Source organism: Cryptomeria japonica, chromosome 8 (assembly GCF_030272615.1).
Source record: "Cryptomeria japonica chromosome 8, Sugi_1.0, whole genome shotgun sequence".
Taxonomy (NCBI): domain Eukaryota; kingdom Viridiplantae; phylum Streptophyta; class Pinopsida; order Cupressales; family Cupressaceae; genus Cryptomeria; species Cryptomeria japonica.
In genome coordinates, this window is record NC_081412.1 from 172,531,092 (window position 1) to 172,549,641 (window position 18,550).

Here is an 18,550-nt window from a genome sequence, read left to right on the forward strand (position 1 = left end):
GTGTTGAAACAATGTAGCTTCCGTAAGATAAATGATTGAATGAGAGATAAATGAAGTCTCTCATTCAATCATCTATCCTATCGATAAATCTACATACTAATGGTAGACATCATAATCATCCTTATAAGCATCAAGATATGATCGTATTTGCTATGCAGTGATTTCATTTATATGCTGTGATTATAATCGGTTCTGCATAACTATTCTAGTTGTCATATGACAACACTAATTAGTGTTGTCATATGATAACTACAATAGTTATCACCTTAACATATTTTTGCTCTTATACCGATTCATAATCGGGTTACATTTACCACCGATTACTACAAAATAGCATTAAGTATAAACCGATTGGTGATCGGTTAATAATTAAATTGCATTAGAATCTAACCAATATATTATCGGATGCAATGATAAACAAACCACTTCTAATCACAAATCATTTGGCATTTGTTTTAAATCGGTTTTGACATTAACCGATAGTTATCGGTTTGCTCCACGAAGAGGCACTACCCTTGATCAAGACATGTCATGAGGCATGTCTGGTCAAGGCATGCCTTGATCTCAAGGCAATGCCTATATATGCCGTGAAGCATGCTGAAGACAATATCGAAATTCATAAATATTATCTACAGCCTCCTGCAACCAAAGAAGTTTAAATTCATGATTGGAAAATAATTAAGTGTGTGCACATTAATAGCATTGAATATTGTCTAAGAAATTAAAAGAAAGATAAAACCCTTAACATTCCAAATTTGAACATAAATTTGAATACTTTTACAAATGTATTTGTCCAATGCAAACTTTATTTGTTCAAGGTTTTAATTAAATATTTCCAAGAATATTTTTCCTTGGGATACTACATTTCAATTCCTAGTTGCCAAAGCAATGCACTTAATGTTTATGTTAGTGACCACCAGATCTCATCCTTTACTGAATTTCCTGAGGTTTCGAGCTCTTTGCGTCAGCACTACCACAAATTGGAGCCTTAACCTTCTTTCCAATTTGAGACATCATTACACAAAATTCACCAAAGTTAGTATACTTAGTTCATTTTTCTAATTCCAAATTCCTCCAATTCAGTGAAGATTTTTAGCAGAAGGTCACAATACACTCTCATAGGCCTAGCTTTGAACTTCATTCTAAAAATGCTTTTATAAAACCTTAAGCTTCTGCAATTTGATGGGCTGTCAATCAAATCGTTACCCACAACCATTCCATGTCATGTTATATCCTGATTATTTGTGAGCATAATAAAATGTTTCCGTACATCTTGTTCCACTCTAAGTGCTATGTATGTTGATATTATTATTAATTAATAATAATTGCTGCATGAAGTGATTTCTCTCAATCCTAAATATAATTGACTTTTCTTGCGAAAAATGTTCATGTGCAGCATGTTTTATCTCAAGTTCCACACTCCTTGGATGCAATCATTTATCTCTGATATATTTTTCCAATGCTTAAATATATCTGTTTGTGTTTCCACTTACATACTAGGCTTCCATCGCTTCAAAGACATTTTCTCCCATCATCTAAAGTGAATCTTGTCAACTCTTTGATTGTTACACTATACAATTCTGGATGATAATGAAATAAATGCATTTGGAGTAATATGCTTTGTTACAACTTGTATTTGACTAGACAACTAAAATATTTATGCATGCGTGGTTCCAACCATTGGGCCAATTGCATTCCCATGCCTCCTTGGATCTTTATATATTCTATAATATATGTTGCACCTCCACACCGATTATCATATATGAGAAAACATCATCATGAGAAACATTTATGACATCGTACAATATTATGAGTATGCATTCAGAGCTTACCTAAATACATTTTTGGAGCAATGTTTCTTATATGATCTTTATGTGAAGATAACTATTTCAATGTTTTATGTCATGCATTATACTTTGTTTTGTGAGGGAAATTGAAATCACTTCATATTTTACATATACTCTGTTTGAATAAATTTTCAAGAAAATGTCAATTAATGACCCTTTGTCAGAATAATAATTTTGATTTACAACTATATGAATAATGATTCTATGGGCACTTGAATACAGATGAATAGAAATAGCCTCTACCTTACTGAGTAAGCTTATGTTTTCTACAAACTTACGAAAATGTAGTATCACTGGATCAGAATGGAAAATTTCGCCAACCCCGTGACCAACAAAGTCCCTCACAACACCATAGTGAAATTTATCTGCGTAATCACTAAATCAATTGAATATAATTAGGAAACATTTGTCAAAAAATAACAGAAACCTCTTGCCTTTACTATGATATAATCCAAGTAAAACATCTAAGATATAACATTTTAGGAGAGGTATTGTACACAAGGAAATAAAAGTATAAAATGTGACCACAAAGTATTAGAGTAGATACAAAGGAGAATGAAAAGATTGGAACAAAATGAACGCTTGAGACTACAGCCAGACTAAAATTATTGGGAAGAAAAAGAAACAAATAATTACAAAAGCTATTGATTGCCTTCCGCTGACAACATGCAAGGCATGATTGTTGACAGTCTTCTTACCTGCTTAGAGGTGATCAATACTTTTAGAAAGGAGTATAGTTATGCACATTAGTTAATTGCATTCAAAAGGATGCAGACTACTTACTTCTCCGACCAAGGATCAAATGTGGCATTTTCAAACTTTGTAGAGAGAGACTTTACACATAACGCTGGGATTTAGTTGACGAAATTCTAATGCTCTTTGGTGTAGTATCAGATGCTTCCTTTAAAAAGAGAATATTGCATTATGTTCTAATTTAACAATATGTATCTAATAAACTATAGTCAATACCATATTCAATTCTTAAGCTTTTTTCTATTTATTAAGTAGTTGTGCTACACAGCATGTGTAGTTGGCATAATGATAAAACGCGTATTGTTATGTTTGATAATATTTGTTATCTACCAAAGTACTAATTATTTTTATTGAGTCGTCACTCTCGGGCAGTTAGGTGTCGGTTGGTTGACGGTTGTGTACCTCTTGGCAACCGACGAGTTCTTTAAATATATTGTGTACCGCCAAGGAAGGAGGATGGTATTGTCGAATTTGTTGTAATCCTTGCCCGACCATCTCTGGTCTTCTTCTCTGTAATAATTGCATGTGCGAATAAAGATATATTTTACTGTCGGGTCTGGTATGCATTGTCATGTACATTATTATTTTTTGTATTTAATTTACCAATTGTAGCGGTAAACATTTTGGTGTCGTTGCCTTAAAAGAAATCGGGTCAGCCTTGAGTGATTCATGTCCGTAGATCCCATTAAAGGAGAGAAGAGGCCACAGGGTGGTCAAGACCAAGCGATTAGATGATCCGACCCTCGACTGGAGGGAGCACAGAGACAAGTCAGAGCCTAGAAGTACTCGGAGTGTTGGGACGCTGGAGGTGGACGTGTAGAGGATGCGCGCATGTCTGAGAGTGCAAGGAAAGCACTGGAACATAGCGGTCGGAACAGTCCACCTAGGTCCGACACACTTGGAAGTACTTGGAGTGTTGGGGACGCTGAAGGCGGATGTGTAGAGGATGCCTGCGTGGCCGAGAGTGCAGGGAAAGCACCGGAACATAGCGGTCAAAATAGCCCACCGAGGTCCGACACATAAGGCGAATACACACGTACCTTCCGAGTGAAAACAATGTTGAACACCCAAGACAAGCAAAAACTGTCGAAGTTCACGAGGGATGGATCAGAGGACACCGTATGGCTGTCATGCCCCCTCCTTGATCATTATATATATAACATAATTAAACATTTACTATTATTAATGAATATAATAATTATTAACGATTGATTATTTGAAATTATTAAATATTATTATTTAATTAATATTTAGTAATATTCTTTAATCATATAAATGAAATCAGAAATAAATAAAAGAATAATAATAATTAATTATGGAAGGGTGTCGTTGGAGTAATAAATCGAATTGTTTAAGTTGACGGGAGATGTCTCTTAACATCCAAGGAACACAACTATTCAAAAAGCGGAATATAAGATGGCAATCGAATCCATCCAAGCAGATACGAATTTTGGGGGAAAATACTTTAAGAAGAAAAAACAAAGAAAGGCAAGGCCGACCCCTACAGTACGTGTAGCAAATGACAGGCAGAAACGTCTTTGTTCATGGTGGTATGCATGGGGATGTGTCAACACGTATGCTTCAAATCCTGATAATGTTTTATGCAGAATATCAATATAGACTACAATACGTATGACAGTCATAGTTAATATACAGTGGCAAACCAGATCTGACGCACGTCAGATCTGTCTGCCATTATAGCCAAAATTATACAATCAACGTCAGATCTGTCTGCCTTTATAGCCAAAATTATACAATCAACTTATGTTTTTAGGCAGGGGAATTGGACTGTAAGGAGAGGAAAATATGGGAGGAAGAAGAGGTCAGCATTCATGTTGACTAGGAACTTTACGGGTATGAATATAAGAGCTCCTAATAATATCATTCGATGCAGTTTAATAATGTTAATATAATTTAACATTGTTAATACAATCAATATTATGAATACAATTTAATACAATTAAAACTAATGATACAATTTAATTAATACAACTGAAACAGCAGTCATTAACAATGAATTCTAAATTCATATAAGAGACATAAGAATATAAAATAAATCTGGATGTACTATTTAATTAAGGAAACATAAAGGAGGAATTGAGAGCAGATGGAAAGGGGGAAGAATGATAATGTGTCTTATGCAGAACTTAATAATAATTTAATGATTATAATTACAATAATATTTTAATAAGGACTATTCGGCAGTAAAATATATAGTATAATACAATCTGAAAATAAATTATATATAGAGAGAGACAGAGAGATGGTAACTTGAATGAACAAGTAAATCTGAGATTATAAATAAGATTGATTTATCAAATCAATATCAGAAAGAAGATTATGTTATCATTGATTGAATTCATGTTAAGATACTTTTATCTCCTAATCACCTTAGTTTAAGTCATAAGTTTGTTGAGATGGATTAATTATGCTTAAAACATGCCTAAACCTAGTAGGGGACATTACAACGACACTGTAAGACATGTATAACAATATGGGAGGCGAATGGCCAAGATGACAGGGACTACTGGCTGAAGGTATTTCCCGTCACCCTTCGAGGGATCGCCATTGATAGTTACATAGACCTCGACGCCCAGCACAAGATGAGATGGAGTGATCTGAAGAGGGTGTTCCAAGAGGAATTCAAACTCCTGAGGAATGATAATGAGATCGTGGCTAAAATCTATAATCCTAAGCAAGGGACAAATGAGAGTGTACGTGCTTACAACTGTTGAAAAGGATGGAGAACCAGCCAGCCGACGGGTTGAAGAAGAGATGGCTCACGGAGGGATTGATACCCTCACTGTGCAAGAAGATGAAAGTAGTGCCTTCGTCCTCATACGCCGATGCTTACAATCAGGTGATGGACATCGAGAGTGAAAACAAAACCTCCTCCCGAGAGAAGAGGAAAACCGAAAATGATGAGAGCACCGAAGGTAGCAGTGACGAGGAATCCAAAACCTTACAAGCCCTTCGACGGGATATGTTGAGAATGATGAAAGAATTGAAGGCTGAGAAAGGAACCAACAAAGATGGTAATGAACTATGGTGTATTGAGTGCAAAAGGGAGGGGCACACGAAAGGTAATTGTCCTAGAAATATGTTTTGTGAAATTTGCCAAGTGCTGGGGCATTCAATCAAGGAGTGCCCGTACAATTTGAAGATGAGAAGTACACAAGTACTCTTCACACAGGGAGAGTCCAACCCATCTAAATCAAAAAATGTATCACCAAGTGGTTATGGAAATCAATGAGGGCGAAATCAAATATAGTACGACTCCAGAGGACGTCATATCATACAATGCCGACAATGTAGTGAATGGGGACACTTTGCGAGAGATTGCTAGAACAAGAAAGACAACGTACAATTATTGTGCAAATGGTGTCGACCACGTGACCATGAGGACACTGACTGCCCAAAACAAAAAGGGGTGAATATGTTGGACGTCAAGGAGCCAGACGAGGAGGTACTGGCAATTACAAGATTGCAAAGCAAAAAGGTTGTGTTGAACGGGTGATGGCAGACGAACGACGGGCCTCCCATGACGCTGCCAATACTCCACTTCAATCAAGGTCCAAAAAAACCATAATCAAATAGCTGTTGCAAGCCACCATAACTATACGAGTATTTGATCTTCTGCAAACAATGCCACAATTGAGGATGGCTCTTACAAATGTGGTTGGTGACAACACTGTCGACGAAGAACAGCGTCAGATGGCAACAAAACCATCTAGCACGGACCCCATGTCAGAACCACCTGGCACGTTTGCCATAGATCCCATGTTGCTCAGAGTGAGTATCGGTCGAAAGTTGGTTGTGGTGCAAATAGAGATAATGGGACAAAAGTTGACTAACACAATCATGGACGATGATCCGGGGTGAACGTGCTACCAGAGGAGACATGGAGGAGCCTGGGCAAACCAACCCTCTGGCCACCAACATTCCACCTTGTGGGTTGGGACCAGCACGGCATCAAGCCCCTTGGAACACTCATGGCACAAAAGGTTGTGGTTGGCACACAACATTTCCTTCTTGACTTCGTGGTCATCCCATTGCAGAGAAAAGCTTACGACGGTCTCCTCGGAAGGGGTTGGTTGATTATGACCAAGGCAAATCACAACTGGAAGAGAAATACACTCTCCATCGAGAACAATGGCCGCAAATATGTGATTGACTTGAGGAACCAGGTCTTGAGGGAAGAACTAGCATCCTCTGACTCAGAGTCTGAGGGTCGAGAGTTTGGTCTGGACGAAGGGAGGAAAGGCACGTAACCCAATGTGAAGGGGTGCTCGAAATGGAAGATTGCTTTGAAGATGAGACGAGTTCTTTGAATGGATTATTTCACTAGCAAATGGAGGATTACGAAGTCTTCCACCCCGACTATAACATGCTACAGATTGGCGGAACTAAGGAAGTGCAAAGTTCGTACACAAGCCAAGTCTGAACATTATGTACAGGAACAGGCTCGAGGGAATTGTATGGTGTTAGGTCATATGAGAAGGAGAAGAGAAGTTGGAGGCCAAAAACTATAGAAAGTGGTTGCAGGAATGAGGAAGGGACCTAAGGAATCCGTACCACAAATTTGTATAGAGGCAACGTTGAGGAAAGCCATATAGTGGAACCATACGATGACAGAATTGAAGTAAGCCCTGCGAAGGGAATAATGCTCAAACTATACGAAAGAATCTATATGGAAAGAGAAACGAGGACAAGAGGAGACCAAAATCCGTACGTGGGAAATATTTTGTACGCCAACAACCACGCTATCATTTTACAAACAGAAGATGTTTACTACACCAGCAACCCAGACATCAACACACCAAACTACCAAGGGGATATTTCGTACGGAAATAGTAGCTGCCAAGGAGGCATCGTACGAACACCAAACTGCCAAGAGGAAATTCCAAAAGGAAACATCAGTTGCCAAGACACCACCATAGAATTTTCGTACAATCATCACTCAGACAAGTTGGCCGAAGGAAAAGTCTTTTACAGATAGGTTCAAGGGGATTCGCTAGCCGAAGTAAAAATTTCATACGGAGAGAATAGAAGGGATTGCTTGGTGGATTTCTCGATAGAAATCAATCGGCACTATCAGAGGTATTGCCTAGTAGAAAAAGAAAATTTGTACCACCGAAGGGAGTCCCTGGCAGAAAGGGTAATATCATACGAATCCGTACAGAAAGAACATGACATTGGCAGAGGGACATTATCGTACGAATCCGTACGGTGGAAGCCCAACGGAAGTGAGGTAAAATTGTCGTACGAGTCTGTACGGGAGGTGAGAGACATTGGTCGGGAGTCAGTGTACGGAAGCAGAACACGAGAAGGGCACAGTTGCTATACGAATCCGTATAGAGGAAGCAGATAGCACACAAGGAGTTGTTGTACGTATCCGTACAGAATCGTCACACATAAATTCGTACTGAAGAAGAGGTAGTCTGTATGAAAGCATCAAAAATCCATATGGTGGCAGGAGAAATCCATACGAACAATGAAGACATCCGTACGAAGTTTGGAGATGTTCGTACAGAGTTGGCAGGGAAGATTGAAGAGATCTGTACAGAATTGCCAAGAATCCGTCCGGAGTTGGAGGGTAAATTTCAAGGAATCCATACAGAATTGGCGGCTGAAGAGATCTCATACAGTGACAGTTGGAGGCATCTGTACGGGCAAGGAAACGATTGCTCCAACCTTTTGGCGGAGGGAAGTGTACATCTGGCACGAAAGTTGTTGGAAGTGGTCGGTGAGACATGGGTGGTAGAAGGAGTAGCGGAAAATGAAGTTTCTCAGGCAGTTCCTGAGACGATGCCCGACATTGCACCACCCACCCACGGAAGTAAGGGAAACTCCCAGTAGTCACGAGAGCTCTATTGGTCAGATGGAGGAGATACCAATGTCAAGGGAAGAGGGGATGCAGAATGTTCTAGAATGAGTCATTATGGATATAGTTGACGTCGAGGCATTGTCGCCATACAGGACTGCACCCAAGACACGAGCCACCTTGACGCGGTGCAAACCCACGAGAAATACAGATGGGCAGGAATAAACAATTGATTCATGGCTACTAGAGACATTGGGTGTCCAGATAGAGAACATTCCAAAGCTACCATCACATGGCAAACATGGTGGAGTTGGCAGTCTTGGCGAACATGGTGAAGTTGGTGATCTTAGCAGGCATGGCGGTCTTGGCGGACATGGCAGAGTGGACTTGCCATCTGGCAATTGTGGTGGAGTTGGCAGACATGGACATGGCGGAGTGCACCTACCATCTGGCGGTCTTGGTGGAGTTGGCGGTCCTAAACATGGCGGAGTGGACCTACCATCTGGCAGTCGTGGCAGAATTGGCAAAATGGAACTGCCATCGAGCGGTTCTGGCGAAGTTGGCGGAATGCAACTGCCATATGGTGGCCCTAGTAGAGTTGGCGAAATGGAACTGCCATCTGACGGTCTTGGCAGAGTTGGCGAGATGGAGTTGCCATTTGGTGGTCCTAGCGGAGTTGGCAAAATGGAACTATCTGGCGGTCCTGGCAGAGTTGAACTTCCGTCTAGTGATACGGAGCCCCATGGCAAGATGGAAATTCCATCTAGCGGACAAAACTCAGGAAGGGCATTAGAGGTACAACACGAGCAAGGGGCGTTGCCCCCAAACCCCCTTTTGACTTGGCAGGTACACTTCATGTTGGGGTTGTCAAATACAAGTCTTGGCCTATACTCTTGTCATTAGTCTTTCCAGATATTACTTGATGTTTACTTGTCCTCTGGAAGACGACTTTTTCTTTTGAGGGGATAATGTGGTTCGCATAAAATGCATATTGTTATGTTTGATAATATTTGTTATCTACCGAAATATTAATTATTTTTATTAAGTGAGTTGTCACTCTCGGGTAGTTAGGTGTCGATTAGTTGACGGCAACCGTCAAGTTCTTTAAATATATTGTGTACCGCCAGGGTAGGAGGATGATATTGTCGGATCTGTTGTAATCCTTGGCCGACCATCTTTGGTCTTCTTCTTTGTAATAATTGCATGTGCGAATAAAGATATATTTTACTGTCAGGTCTGGTATGCATTGTCATGTACATTATTATTTTATGTATTTAATTTACCAATCGTAGCGGTAAACAGCATGCAAAAAGTTTTGTTTTCAAATTGGGTGTAGAAAATTGAAACAGCTTGCGTTTTACATGATTACTACAAATACAGATATGCAAAATACATAGCCACAATTTGAAATTTCTTTTACATACTTTGGGTCTACAATGGCATTCATTACTCATCTATGATGTAGCCATTAAGCCTTAATTTAATAACCCAAGGCCTAATTTATCTGTCCTTAATTAATTTAACCTACAATAGATGATGTTGAAAGAAAAGAAAGCAATGGCGTAGTATGCAACCTCAATTGGTTTGTGGGATTAAAGGTCAATGTACATCACTTGGAACATAGACATGACTTCTTGTGATTCTCTTTGTTCCACAAGCAATTTTTGGACCACTACTCTTTCACATAAACGACATTTTCCTTCTAGAGACACTCCGTTTTCCGACCTAGTGTCTCTCCTTGGGGAGCACCTGTTATATTTGTGAAGAAGAAGGATGGGTCTCTCTGCTTATGCATTGATTACCGACAGCTGAACAAATTAACAGTGAAAAATCGTTACCCGTTGCCGAGGATTGATGATCTGTTTGATCAAATAAAGGAGACGAAGGTATTTTCTAAGATTGATCTGAAATCGGGATATCACCAATTGAGGATCATGGAGGCGGATATTCATACGACGGCTTTCCGCACACGCTATGGCCATTATGAGTTCACCGTCGTGCCTTTCGAGTTGACTAATGCTCCATCCATTTTCGTGAGCCTTATGAATGGTGTATTCAAGACATATCTAGACAGATTCGTCCTCGTGTTTCTTGATGACATATTGATTTATTACAAAACCATGGAGCATGAGGAGCATCTGAGACAGGTATTGCAATGTCAGAGGGAGAACCGGTTGTATGAAAATGTGGCTAAATGTGAATTCTTTAAGATCGAGATCAAATACCTTGGGCATGTCATTTCAGGGGATGGTATTGCAGTAGATCCCTCAAATATCCAAGCTATTCTTGAGTGGCCTACACCTACGAATGTATTAGAGGTTCAAAGTTTCATGGGTTTGGCAAGTTACTATCGGAGATTTGTTCAAGGATTCTCTAGAATTGCTCATCCCATCACTTCCCTGCAGAGGAAAGGGAAGAAGTTTGTATGGTCAGAGAAGTGTCCGGAAGCCTTTCAGATTCTTAAGGAGAAGTTGACCAGTGTGCCTATTTAGGCAGTTTCCGATCCGTCCGATGATTTCATGGTTTGCACAGATGCGTCTTTGGAAGGGTTAGGTGCGGTGTTGCTGCAGGATGGGAGAGTGATTGCATATGTGTCCCACATACTAAAAAACCATGAGCTTAACTACCCTACAAATGATTTAGAGTTGGCAGCTGTAGTGCATGCTTTGGTTCGTTGGAGGCACTTCCTCTTGGGGCATTGGTTCAAGTTGCATACAAATCGTCTCAGCTTGCAGTACATATTTACGCAGCCGAACCTTAATGCTAGACAAAGGAGATGGATGGAATTCCTTTGTGAGTACAACTTTGAGGTTAAGTACATTTAGGGAAAGGAGAATGTAGTTGCAGATGCTCTTAGTCGTCGTCAGCATGACATTTCAGCAGTAACTCTAGAGGTGGATTTGAGACGTCGTATTGTGGCAGCACTCCCTGCGGACACCTGGTATCAACAAGTTCGTTCTGAGGTGGAATCCAATAGAGCTTTGGAAGGGAGATTTGCAAGTTATTCCCTTGATCTCGATGGTCTTTTGCGACAGTTGGGACGTACCTATGCACCTTCTTTCGAGAATCTTCGCATTTTGATACTTTTTGAGGCACATCGGGCACCATATTCTGCTCATCCTGGTGTCAAGAAGATGCATGCGGATCTTTGGCAGTTGTATTTTTGGGCGGGTATGAAGAGGGATATAGCAAATTTTGTAGCTTGGTGCTTAGAATGTCAGAGAGTGAAGGCAGAGCATTGACATCCGACAGAACTTTTGCAACAACATCTTGTTCCAGTATGGAAATGGGACATTGTTTCTATGGATTTTATTGTGGGTCTACCCAAGACCCCGCTTCGTCATGATGCTATCGTGGTCACCATGGACAGGTTGACCAAATGTAATATCCTAGTGAATTTTTTTTATTATTTTTTAACAATAAGAGATACAAGCAACACCACAACCCATTAAGGTTAGAGAAATAATCCAAACTACTGAAAGGGAACCCTTCCACCTTTTGCTCACCGAGGGCCCAGTCTGGGAGGGTGAGAGCATACGGTGTTCCGGGGATCGTTAGCACCAATAATCAAACTGAAATTACAATGCCCAGGCGGCAAGCCAGCCCCTTCTGCTTATTCATCAGGATAGAAACCAAACTCTCGACGGTAAAACAGCCAAGGGAAAAAGACAAGAAACTGAAATTCAATCACTCTACTGCATATTTCAACAGGAGGACATTACATTAAACTATCACTCTACCGCATATTTCATCGGGAGGACAATTGCAATTGAACTTATCACTCGACCACTTATTCAGTGGGAGGACGGAATACATAAACTGAATTTCAAAGTAAGAAGGCCTCTAAGCCAGCCTCTTCCACTTATGCAATGGGAATTACAAAATAAGGACAGCAAGAATGATTGATCAGTACTACTAAAACAACCTTACAAAAATAGAGATGAAAGAAGGAGAGTAATGCAGATTTCTACAGCAAGAATATAATTTTCTGTTAAAATCAATCTGCAGGCTGAAAATACAAATCAGCAGCGCATGGAAACACCCAAATGCTCATAACTCCCTCATTTTACATCCAAATTAACTCAAACCAGTCCCAAACCCACCATATTTCACTCACAATAGCAACCAATCCAAACTACAACCCAAACAACCCCATAACTATTTGGCACGCATCCCAATGCAAGCACAAAAACCAACGCTAGACCTAGGAAGTTCGATTTTGTCTAGAAAAATCATTGCTTAATTAAACTTGCTAAAAACTTACACAATGTATCGCCATGGCTAGGAAGGAAGGATGAGCCAGTACCCAGAATGATGGAATCGCCTGGCCAAGAGGTGTGAGCAAAATACACTTTCAGAAGTACTGCGACCAGCAACCAAGAAACACTCCAATCCCACATAGAACACTCCACAATCTGCAACTCACTCACCAACAGCATTGGGAATACATGGACACAGCTAGGTACTATCTTGCAAGTACGAAACTGAGACTTAGCTAGGACGCCACACTTCGAAGCTCAGATTTTCAGTCGCCAAACCGACAACATAACGATGCAATTTTCATAGATGTCCCAAATGAGAGCCCAAGGCTCTTATTTATAACTCTTCAACAACCAAATTCAAATGCAAATTCCTCCAAACTCCACTCCTTCATTTGCATTTCATTTCACCCTCATGAGGACCCAAGTGTAGCGCCACTTTTCATAAGTCAAACCTCACGCCAAAAGGGAAAGGACCCACGTTAATCACTTGGCAAATAATGGAGATGCAATATAAAATAATATTCCTCTACAATATTTCAACATCCCATAGTACACATGAGTTTCGCCAAATACTTAGGATAAAATAGGCATTAATCCCAAATTTAATAAATCAGTAGCAAATAATCAGATTAATTAAATATTAAACCTTAGGATAAGGAAATAATATTTAATTATGTCGCATAGACTCCCGTACTAATTATTATCACAACTAGGATGAAACTGAGCCAGGACGACCACAGAACTGTTGCAGAATCAGAACCCTGTCTACTGCCAAAAATAGAATTGTGCCACACTGCCACTTACTAAAAATAGTAAGTCAAGAACTAATGCTCAAAAAAGCATGATCTTCGCGTCCAGAGGAAAAGCATGGAGAGCTCAGTAGGACAGTAACACCAGAATGGCCATTCCCTGACTTACTAAAAATAGTAAGTCCTCGTTTCATCAATGTTGGACCCTCATTCTTCATTCCACCTAGCCTAAGGGTCTTAGGAATAGGCTAATGGACCACTGGAAGGTCATCAATGAGAAGGGGACATTACACCAAAGTTGCACATTTCTCACCTGTCCGATCTTCTTATAATGCAGCGACGATGGCCAAGATTTTCATGGAGGACATTGTCAGACTTCATGGCATTCCTTGAAAGATCATTTCGAATAGAGATCATGTATTCACATCAGCCCTTTGGAAGTCTCTTCAGCAGGCTTTGGGTACCGAGTTGAATTTCAGTTCAGGCTATCATCCTGAGATCGATAGATAGACTGAGAGGGTCAACCAAATGTTGGAGGATATGCTTTGTATGTAGACCAATACAGACGTTGGGAGGAGTACCTATACTTGGTGGAATTCGCTTATAACAATAGTTATCACAGTTCCATCGGCATGGCTCCTTTTCAGGCGTTATATGATCGTCCTTGTCAGACTCCCTTGAGTTGGGACCGATTAGAGGACAAGATAGATCTGGGTCCAAATATTCTTAGGTATATGGAGCACCAGGTAGAGAGGATCAAAGAGCATTTAGTAGCGGCGCAGGATCGGCATAAGAAGTACGCCAATGCGCACAGAGTGGATAGTCAGTTTTTTGTTGGGGATCGAGTGTTCTTGCGTGTGCGACCGTGGAAGAGTCCAATCCGTTACGGGAAGGGCTCTAAGCTTGCACCGCGCTTTGTGGGACCGTTTGAGATTTTAGAGAGGATTGGTCTTGTTGCCTATCGACTTGCTCTGCCGCCTAATCTCTTGCGCATTCATGATGTTTTCCATGTTTCAGTATGTTTTGGAGCACAGGCATCGAGTTCTCAGAGGCAGAGACATTAAGCAGGTCAGGGTCCAATGGGATCCTAATGATGAGTCTTTTGCTACTTGGGAGGAGGCTCCTTGTATGCATGAGCTTTATCCATATCTCTTTGCAGGCTTCCAGGAGTAAGCCTGACTCTAGGGGGGCGGATGTAGTGCCCCCTCTCTTTTAGCTAGTCAGACTTTAGATTTATGAACTTTCTGTGTATAGTTTCTACCCCTTTGGTGTTGGTCGATTTTTTGTTTTGATGTGATGCTTGACTATGCTTCCTGGATTTCTATGTGACTTTGATACCTTATGTTATATGGAATGTTAGAATAACGATTTTTTAATCATGTGATGTTATTTGACATATCTATGCTCTGAGTGTTAGATGATTATAGATGATTATTTATGTAATGTTAGAATTTGATCTTGATGCTCTTAGATGTATATCTATTTTGATCTTACATTGCATGTTATCTCTGATGTGTTTAGGGTGAAGGGGAAAAGCGCCGCACTGCTCTTTATGGGCAAGCTACGCCGCTTCCATTCCCTTTTCACGATGTGATGCTATATGTTATATGCACATGTTCGACGTTTGCTTATGCAGCTGCAGGTACTGAGCATCGACTCCACCTAAATCTTCAAGTCTGAGCGTGCTCATCAACCCAATGGTAAAGTGGAACCGGAGATATCAGTCAGACCCTAGACATTACCCCCTTTTGTCAGGTAACCTTGAGGTTGTGGTTAGCCTTGTGTTGTCAATTTTACCCTTGTGAGGTGTTGTAGACCATAGTTGCTCTCTCTATGTCAATTAGTGTAAAATTAATCTTGCAATTAAATAGCATTCTAAAAATTTTGATTATTCACTTAAGTTAATAAAATGAAAATAGTCCAAGAGTAAATTAAATTAATTAGTTTCGCAAGAATTAATTCTATATTAAATAGCTCTTTATATCTTTGATTATTATTGAATGTTTATAATGCATATTATAAATTAAATTAACTAAACGGGTAATTGTATTCAAGAAATTAGGGTTTAAAAAAATATTTATATACTATAATTGTTTTGTGGACTCTCATTTAATAATTCTTATATTATTAAAAAAATAAACTAAATCAATAAATTTTATCCCACTCTCTTATTAATGTAATTTTTATAATTTAAAAAGAAGTAAATTTCTTTTCGGCGAATATTTGACAACATGCATGCTGGGAGTTATGAAAATGTCATTAATGAAACTATTTTGGGGATTCTCGCATGCTGGACAGGAGGATATTTTTGGGGGTGGTGCAGGAAGCGCTTCGCATGGAAAAAAATTTGGGGAGCTTTTGGGGAGGAAAATGGTGCATGAAGTAAAAATGGGAATTTGCTGATGAAATTTTTTGGGGGTTTAGGGAAAATTATTTTGCAATTATTCTTGGTTTGGAGAAATTGTGAATGTTGTTTGGATCTGTCGAGCTCTCTGGATAAACTGAAGATCTTATGTGTTTCTTGCCTCAGTTTCTTCAAAATTTCTTCCTGGAAAGCGTTTGAGGTAGAGATTTTATTTCTGGTTTTGCAAGTTTTATAAAAATTTATTTTCATGCTGAAAAAATGGCTGGGTGTTTCAGATTTTAGTTTTGTGAAAATTGGCTTTAGGGGATCTTGAGTTTCTTTTAAATGGGGGAAAACTGTATTTCTTCATAATCTAATTAAATTGATTTTGGGTGATTGGGAAAATTAATCAAAGGATTTGTAGATTTTCTTTATGCTTCTATGGAAATAAAAAAAAAAAATTGGAAATGGGGTTGTCATGGGAATAGATTAATTGTGAAATGACATCTTTTCAGCTGAGTTGCATTTGATTTTTTAAGCTATTTGGGGGTTTGGAGAAATTGGATATTCTCTATGCAATGGAATCCTCTGTGTAATTGCTGTAATTCTGGTATATTTATACCTGTCTGTAAATTCTTTTGTAATCGGGATTATATATATATTAAGTTATTCATGATTATTTTAATGTTAAAACTTTGCGTTCTATTTTTTTGTGGTTACTGTTCTCTGTTTGGAGAATTTTGGATTTCTTTTATATATATATATATATATATAATTGATTGATCGGTTATACTAGTTAAATTCAAAGTTTTTCATGCATATAAATGTCACAAAGACATCAAATTAAATGCTTCTAGCTTTTATTGACAAACGTTTTTACATCCATATATGAATATAATACACCTTCAACATAATTAAATACCATACACTTTTTATTATAATAAATTTATTTAATTTTTAAATAGAATCATTTTAATAAGTGAAAAGTTTCTCACCCTATATATATATATATATATATATATATATATATATATTTATGTTGTTCAAAAGCTTATATTATTTTGAGCTTGGGTATTTTTTTATTTTCATGGGTGCTTCCCACGACTATGGGGGACTACCCACAGCCGTGGGTAAAAATCCACGGCCCCTCCTTTTTTCTTTTGCTGTGATTTTCGTGGCTCCGCTATGGATTATTTGGTCTCTGTGGTTAATGGGTTTCAGTTTCGACAGTATTTTATTATATTTAATGTTATCATATATATATATATATATATATATATATATATAGTGTGTGTGTGTTTGTGTGTGTGTGTATTCAATCTATGAAGTACGTCCTTAAAGAATAAAGTCCCTTATTTATTTCATAGGATTATCGGGTTATGAAACAAAATTGTTGAACGAGACTTGGTTTCCATACTTGTACAATCAATAAAATATTAGTACTCTTACTAAAATGGTATTATTAGATACGAATTGAAACTATATGAATTTTTTGAGTGATTGGGAAATAAAGTTAGATAGGAACCTCTGGTGATGTCATGCAATTGGAATCTTTTAACGAATGGCTTAAAGAAATTTCTTGCCTCTTATAACCTCATTGATGAAATAATGATGTTGTTACTTGATGCGATTGTGTGAACTGGATGTTTGGTTTAATTCCTCTAATTTTGGCAATTTGAGACCTTAGTTTTGTTCTTGGATCTTTGTTCTTGTGGGTGTATTATTCAGTTCAATGAACCTATGTTTATTTCCAGAGGCCTTGGGAAGGTAATTGTGGACTTCTCATTGTATGGTCATGTTTCCTTCTTGGATTAAGTTTCCAGACTGAATATTTATTTGGAAGCTAGATGGTGATTCCTGGCCTTTCATGAATCCTTCCTAAGATTTTCTTTATTTATTATAGCAAGAGGGTCAGGCCTTGCTACGGTGTTTTGAGTTTATCATGTTGGGTATTCCTGTTTGGACCTTTGATTTTAGTTTCCTAGGTGCATTCGTGGGAAAGTGGCTTTCATTGGGGGCTGGGACCCAAAGTGGTCGCCAAGGTAACCCAATGAAAGTTTGTTGATAAGTGATAACATAACATAATTAATTTGGGGATGGGTAGTTATTTCACACTAAATAAGATAATTTTTTTGGATGCCTCTCTTACTCCCGAACGCTCGTTTAGGTTTGGGGTAAGATGAGAAGGCCTGGAATGGCGTCCACCAATCTTGTCCCCACAAAAGGTTGGTGTGGTCCACTAGAGTTGTATGGGGGTCGGGGGTCAAGAGGGGTTACCAGGGTAACCCAAGATGGATGTCGAGACCTAGTGAAGACCTACCAAGGTAACTCATGACAACCTAGTGATGACACTCTTCCCAGTTGCATACCTAGTGGTTTCCTTGGTTATTTCTATGTGCTTGCTTGGGCCTCTAGAATCTGGAAATTGATTGTTGAACTTTTGAATTCTCTATTCCATCTTGTGATTTCCATGTGAGTTCTTGATCTTGTCTGTGTTATATTTGTGTTGTTTTCTTTCAAGCCTTGAATGTGTTATTGCATCATGCTAATGCTACCTCTTGTCTCTGGGGTCTGACTGATACCTCCTAGCACAGGGGGTGGCCCTGATGGTACCACATGGTTGGGTGGAGTGCTATTTGCACCCATTGGAGTTTGGTACGAGTTGCATTCTGATCAAGATGGTTTGAAAGAAGACTGAAGTTCTACCTTGTGTTCCAGATTTCGAGCACGTGGCATTATTGTACTTTGTAGAATTATATCCTTTTGGATAC

General features: G+C 39.0%; 1 protein-coding gene across 5 annotated transcripts in view; it reads right to left on the reverse strand.

Moving 5' to 3' along the window:
• LOC131050631 (methionine aminopeptidase 1D, chloroplastic/mitochondrial) overlaps positions 1-18,550 on the reverse strand; it is a 172,994-nt gene that overhangs the window by 56,874 nt on the left and 97,570 nt on the right. For 4 of the 5 annotated variants that reach the window (XR_009106987.2, XM_057984828.2, XM_057984827.2 and 1 more), the window contains one exon: positions 2,126-2,223. Coding sequence is in view for 4 of the 5 variants with exons in the window: in XM_057984828.2 (XP_057840811.1) it covers positions 2,126-2,223 (98 nt within the window). In the remaining variant the exon portion in view is untranslated. Of the gene's footprint in view, positions 1-2,125; positions 2,224-2,645; positions 2,749-18,550 lie in introns of those variants that run through there. The other variant, XM_057984830.2, reaches the window with a different exon arrangement.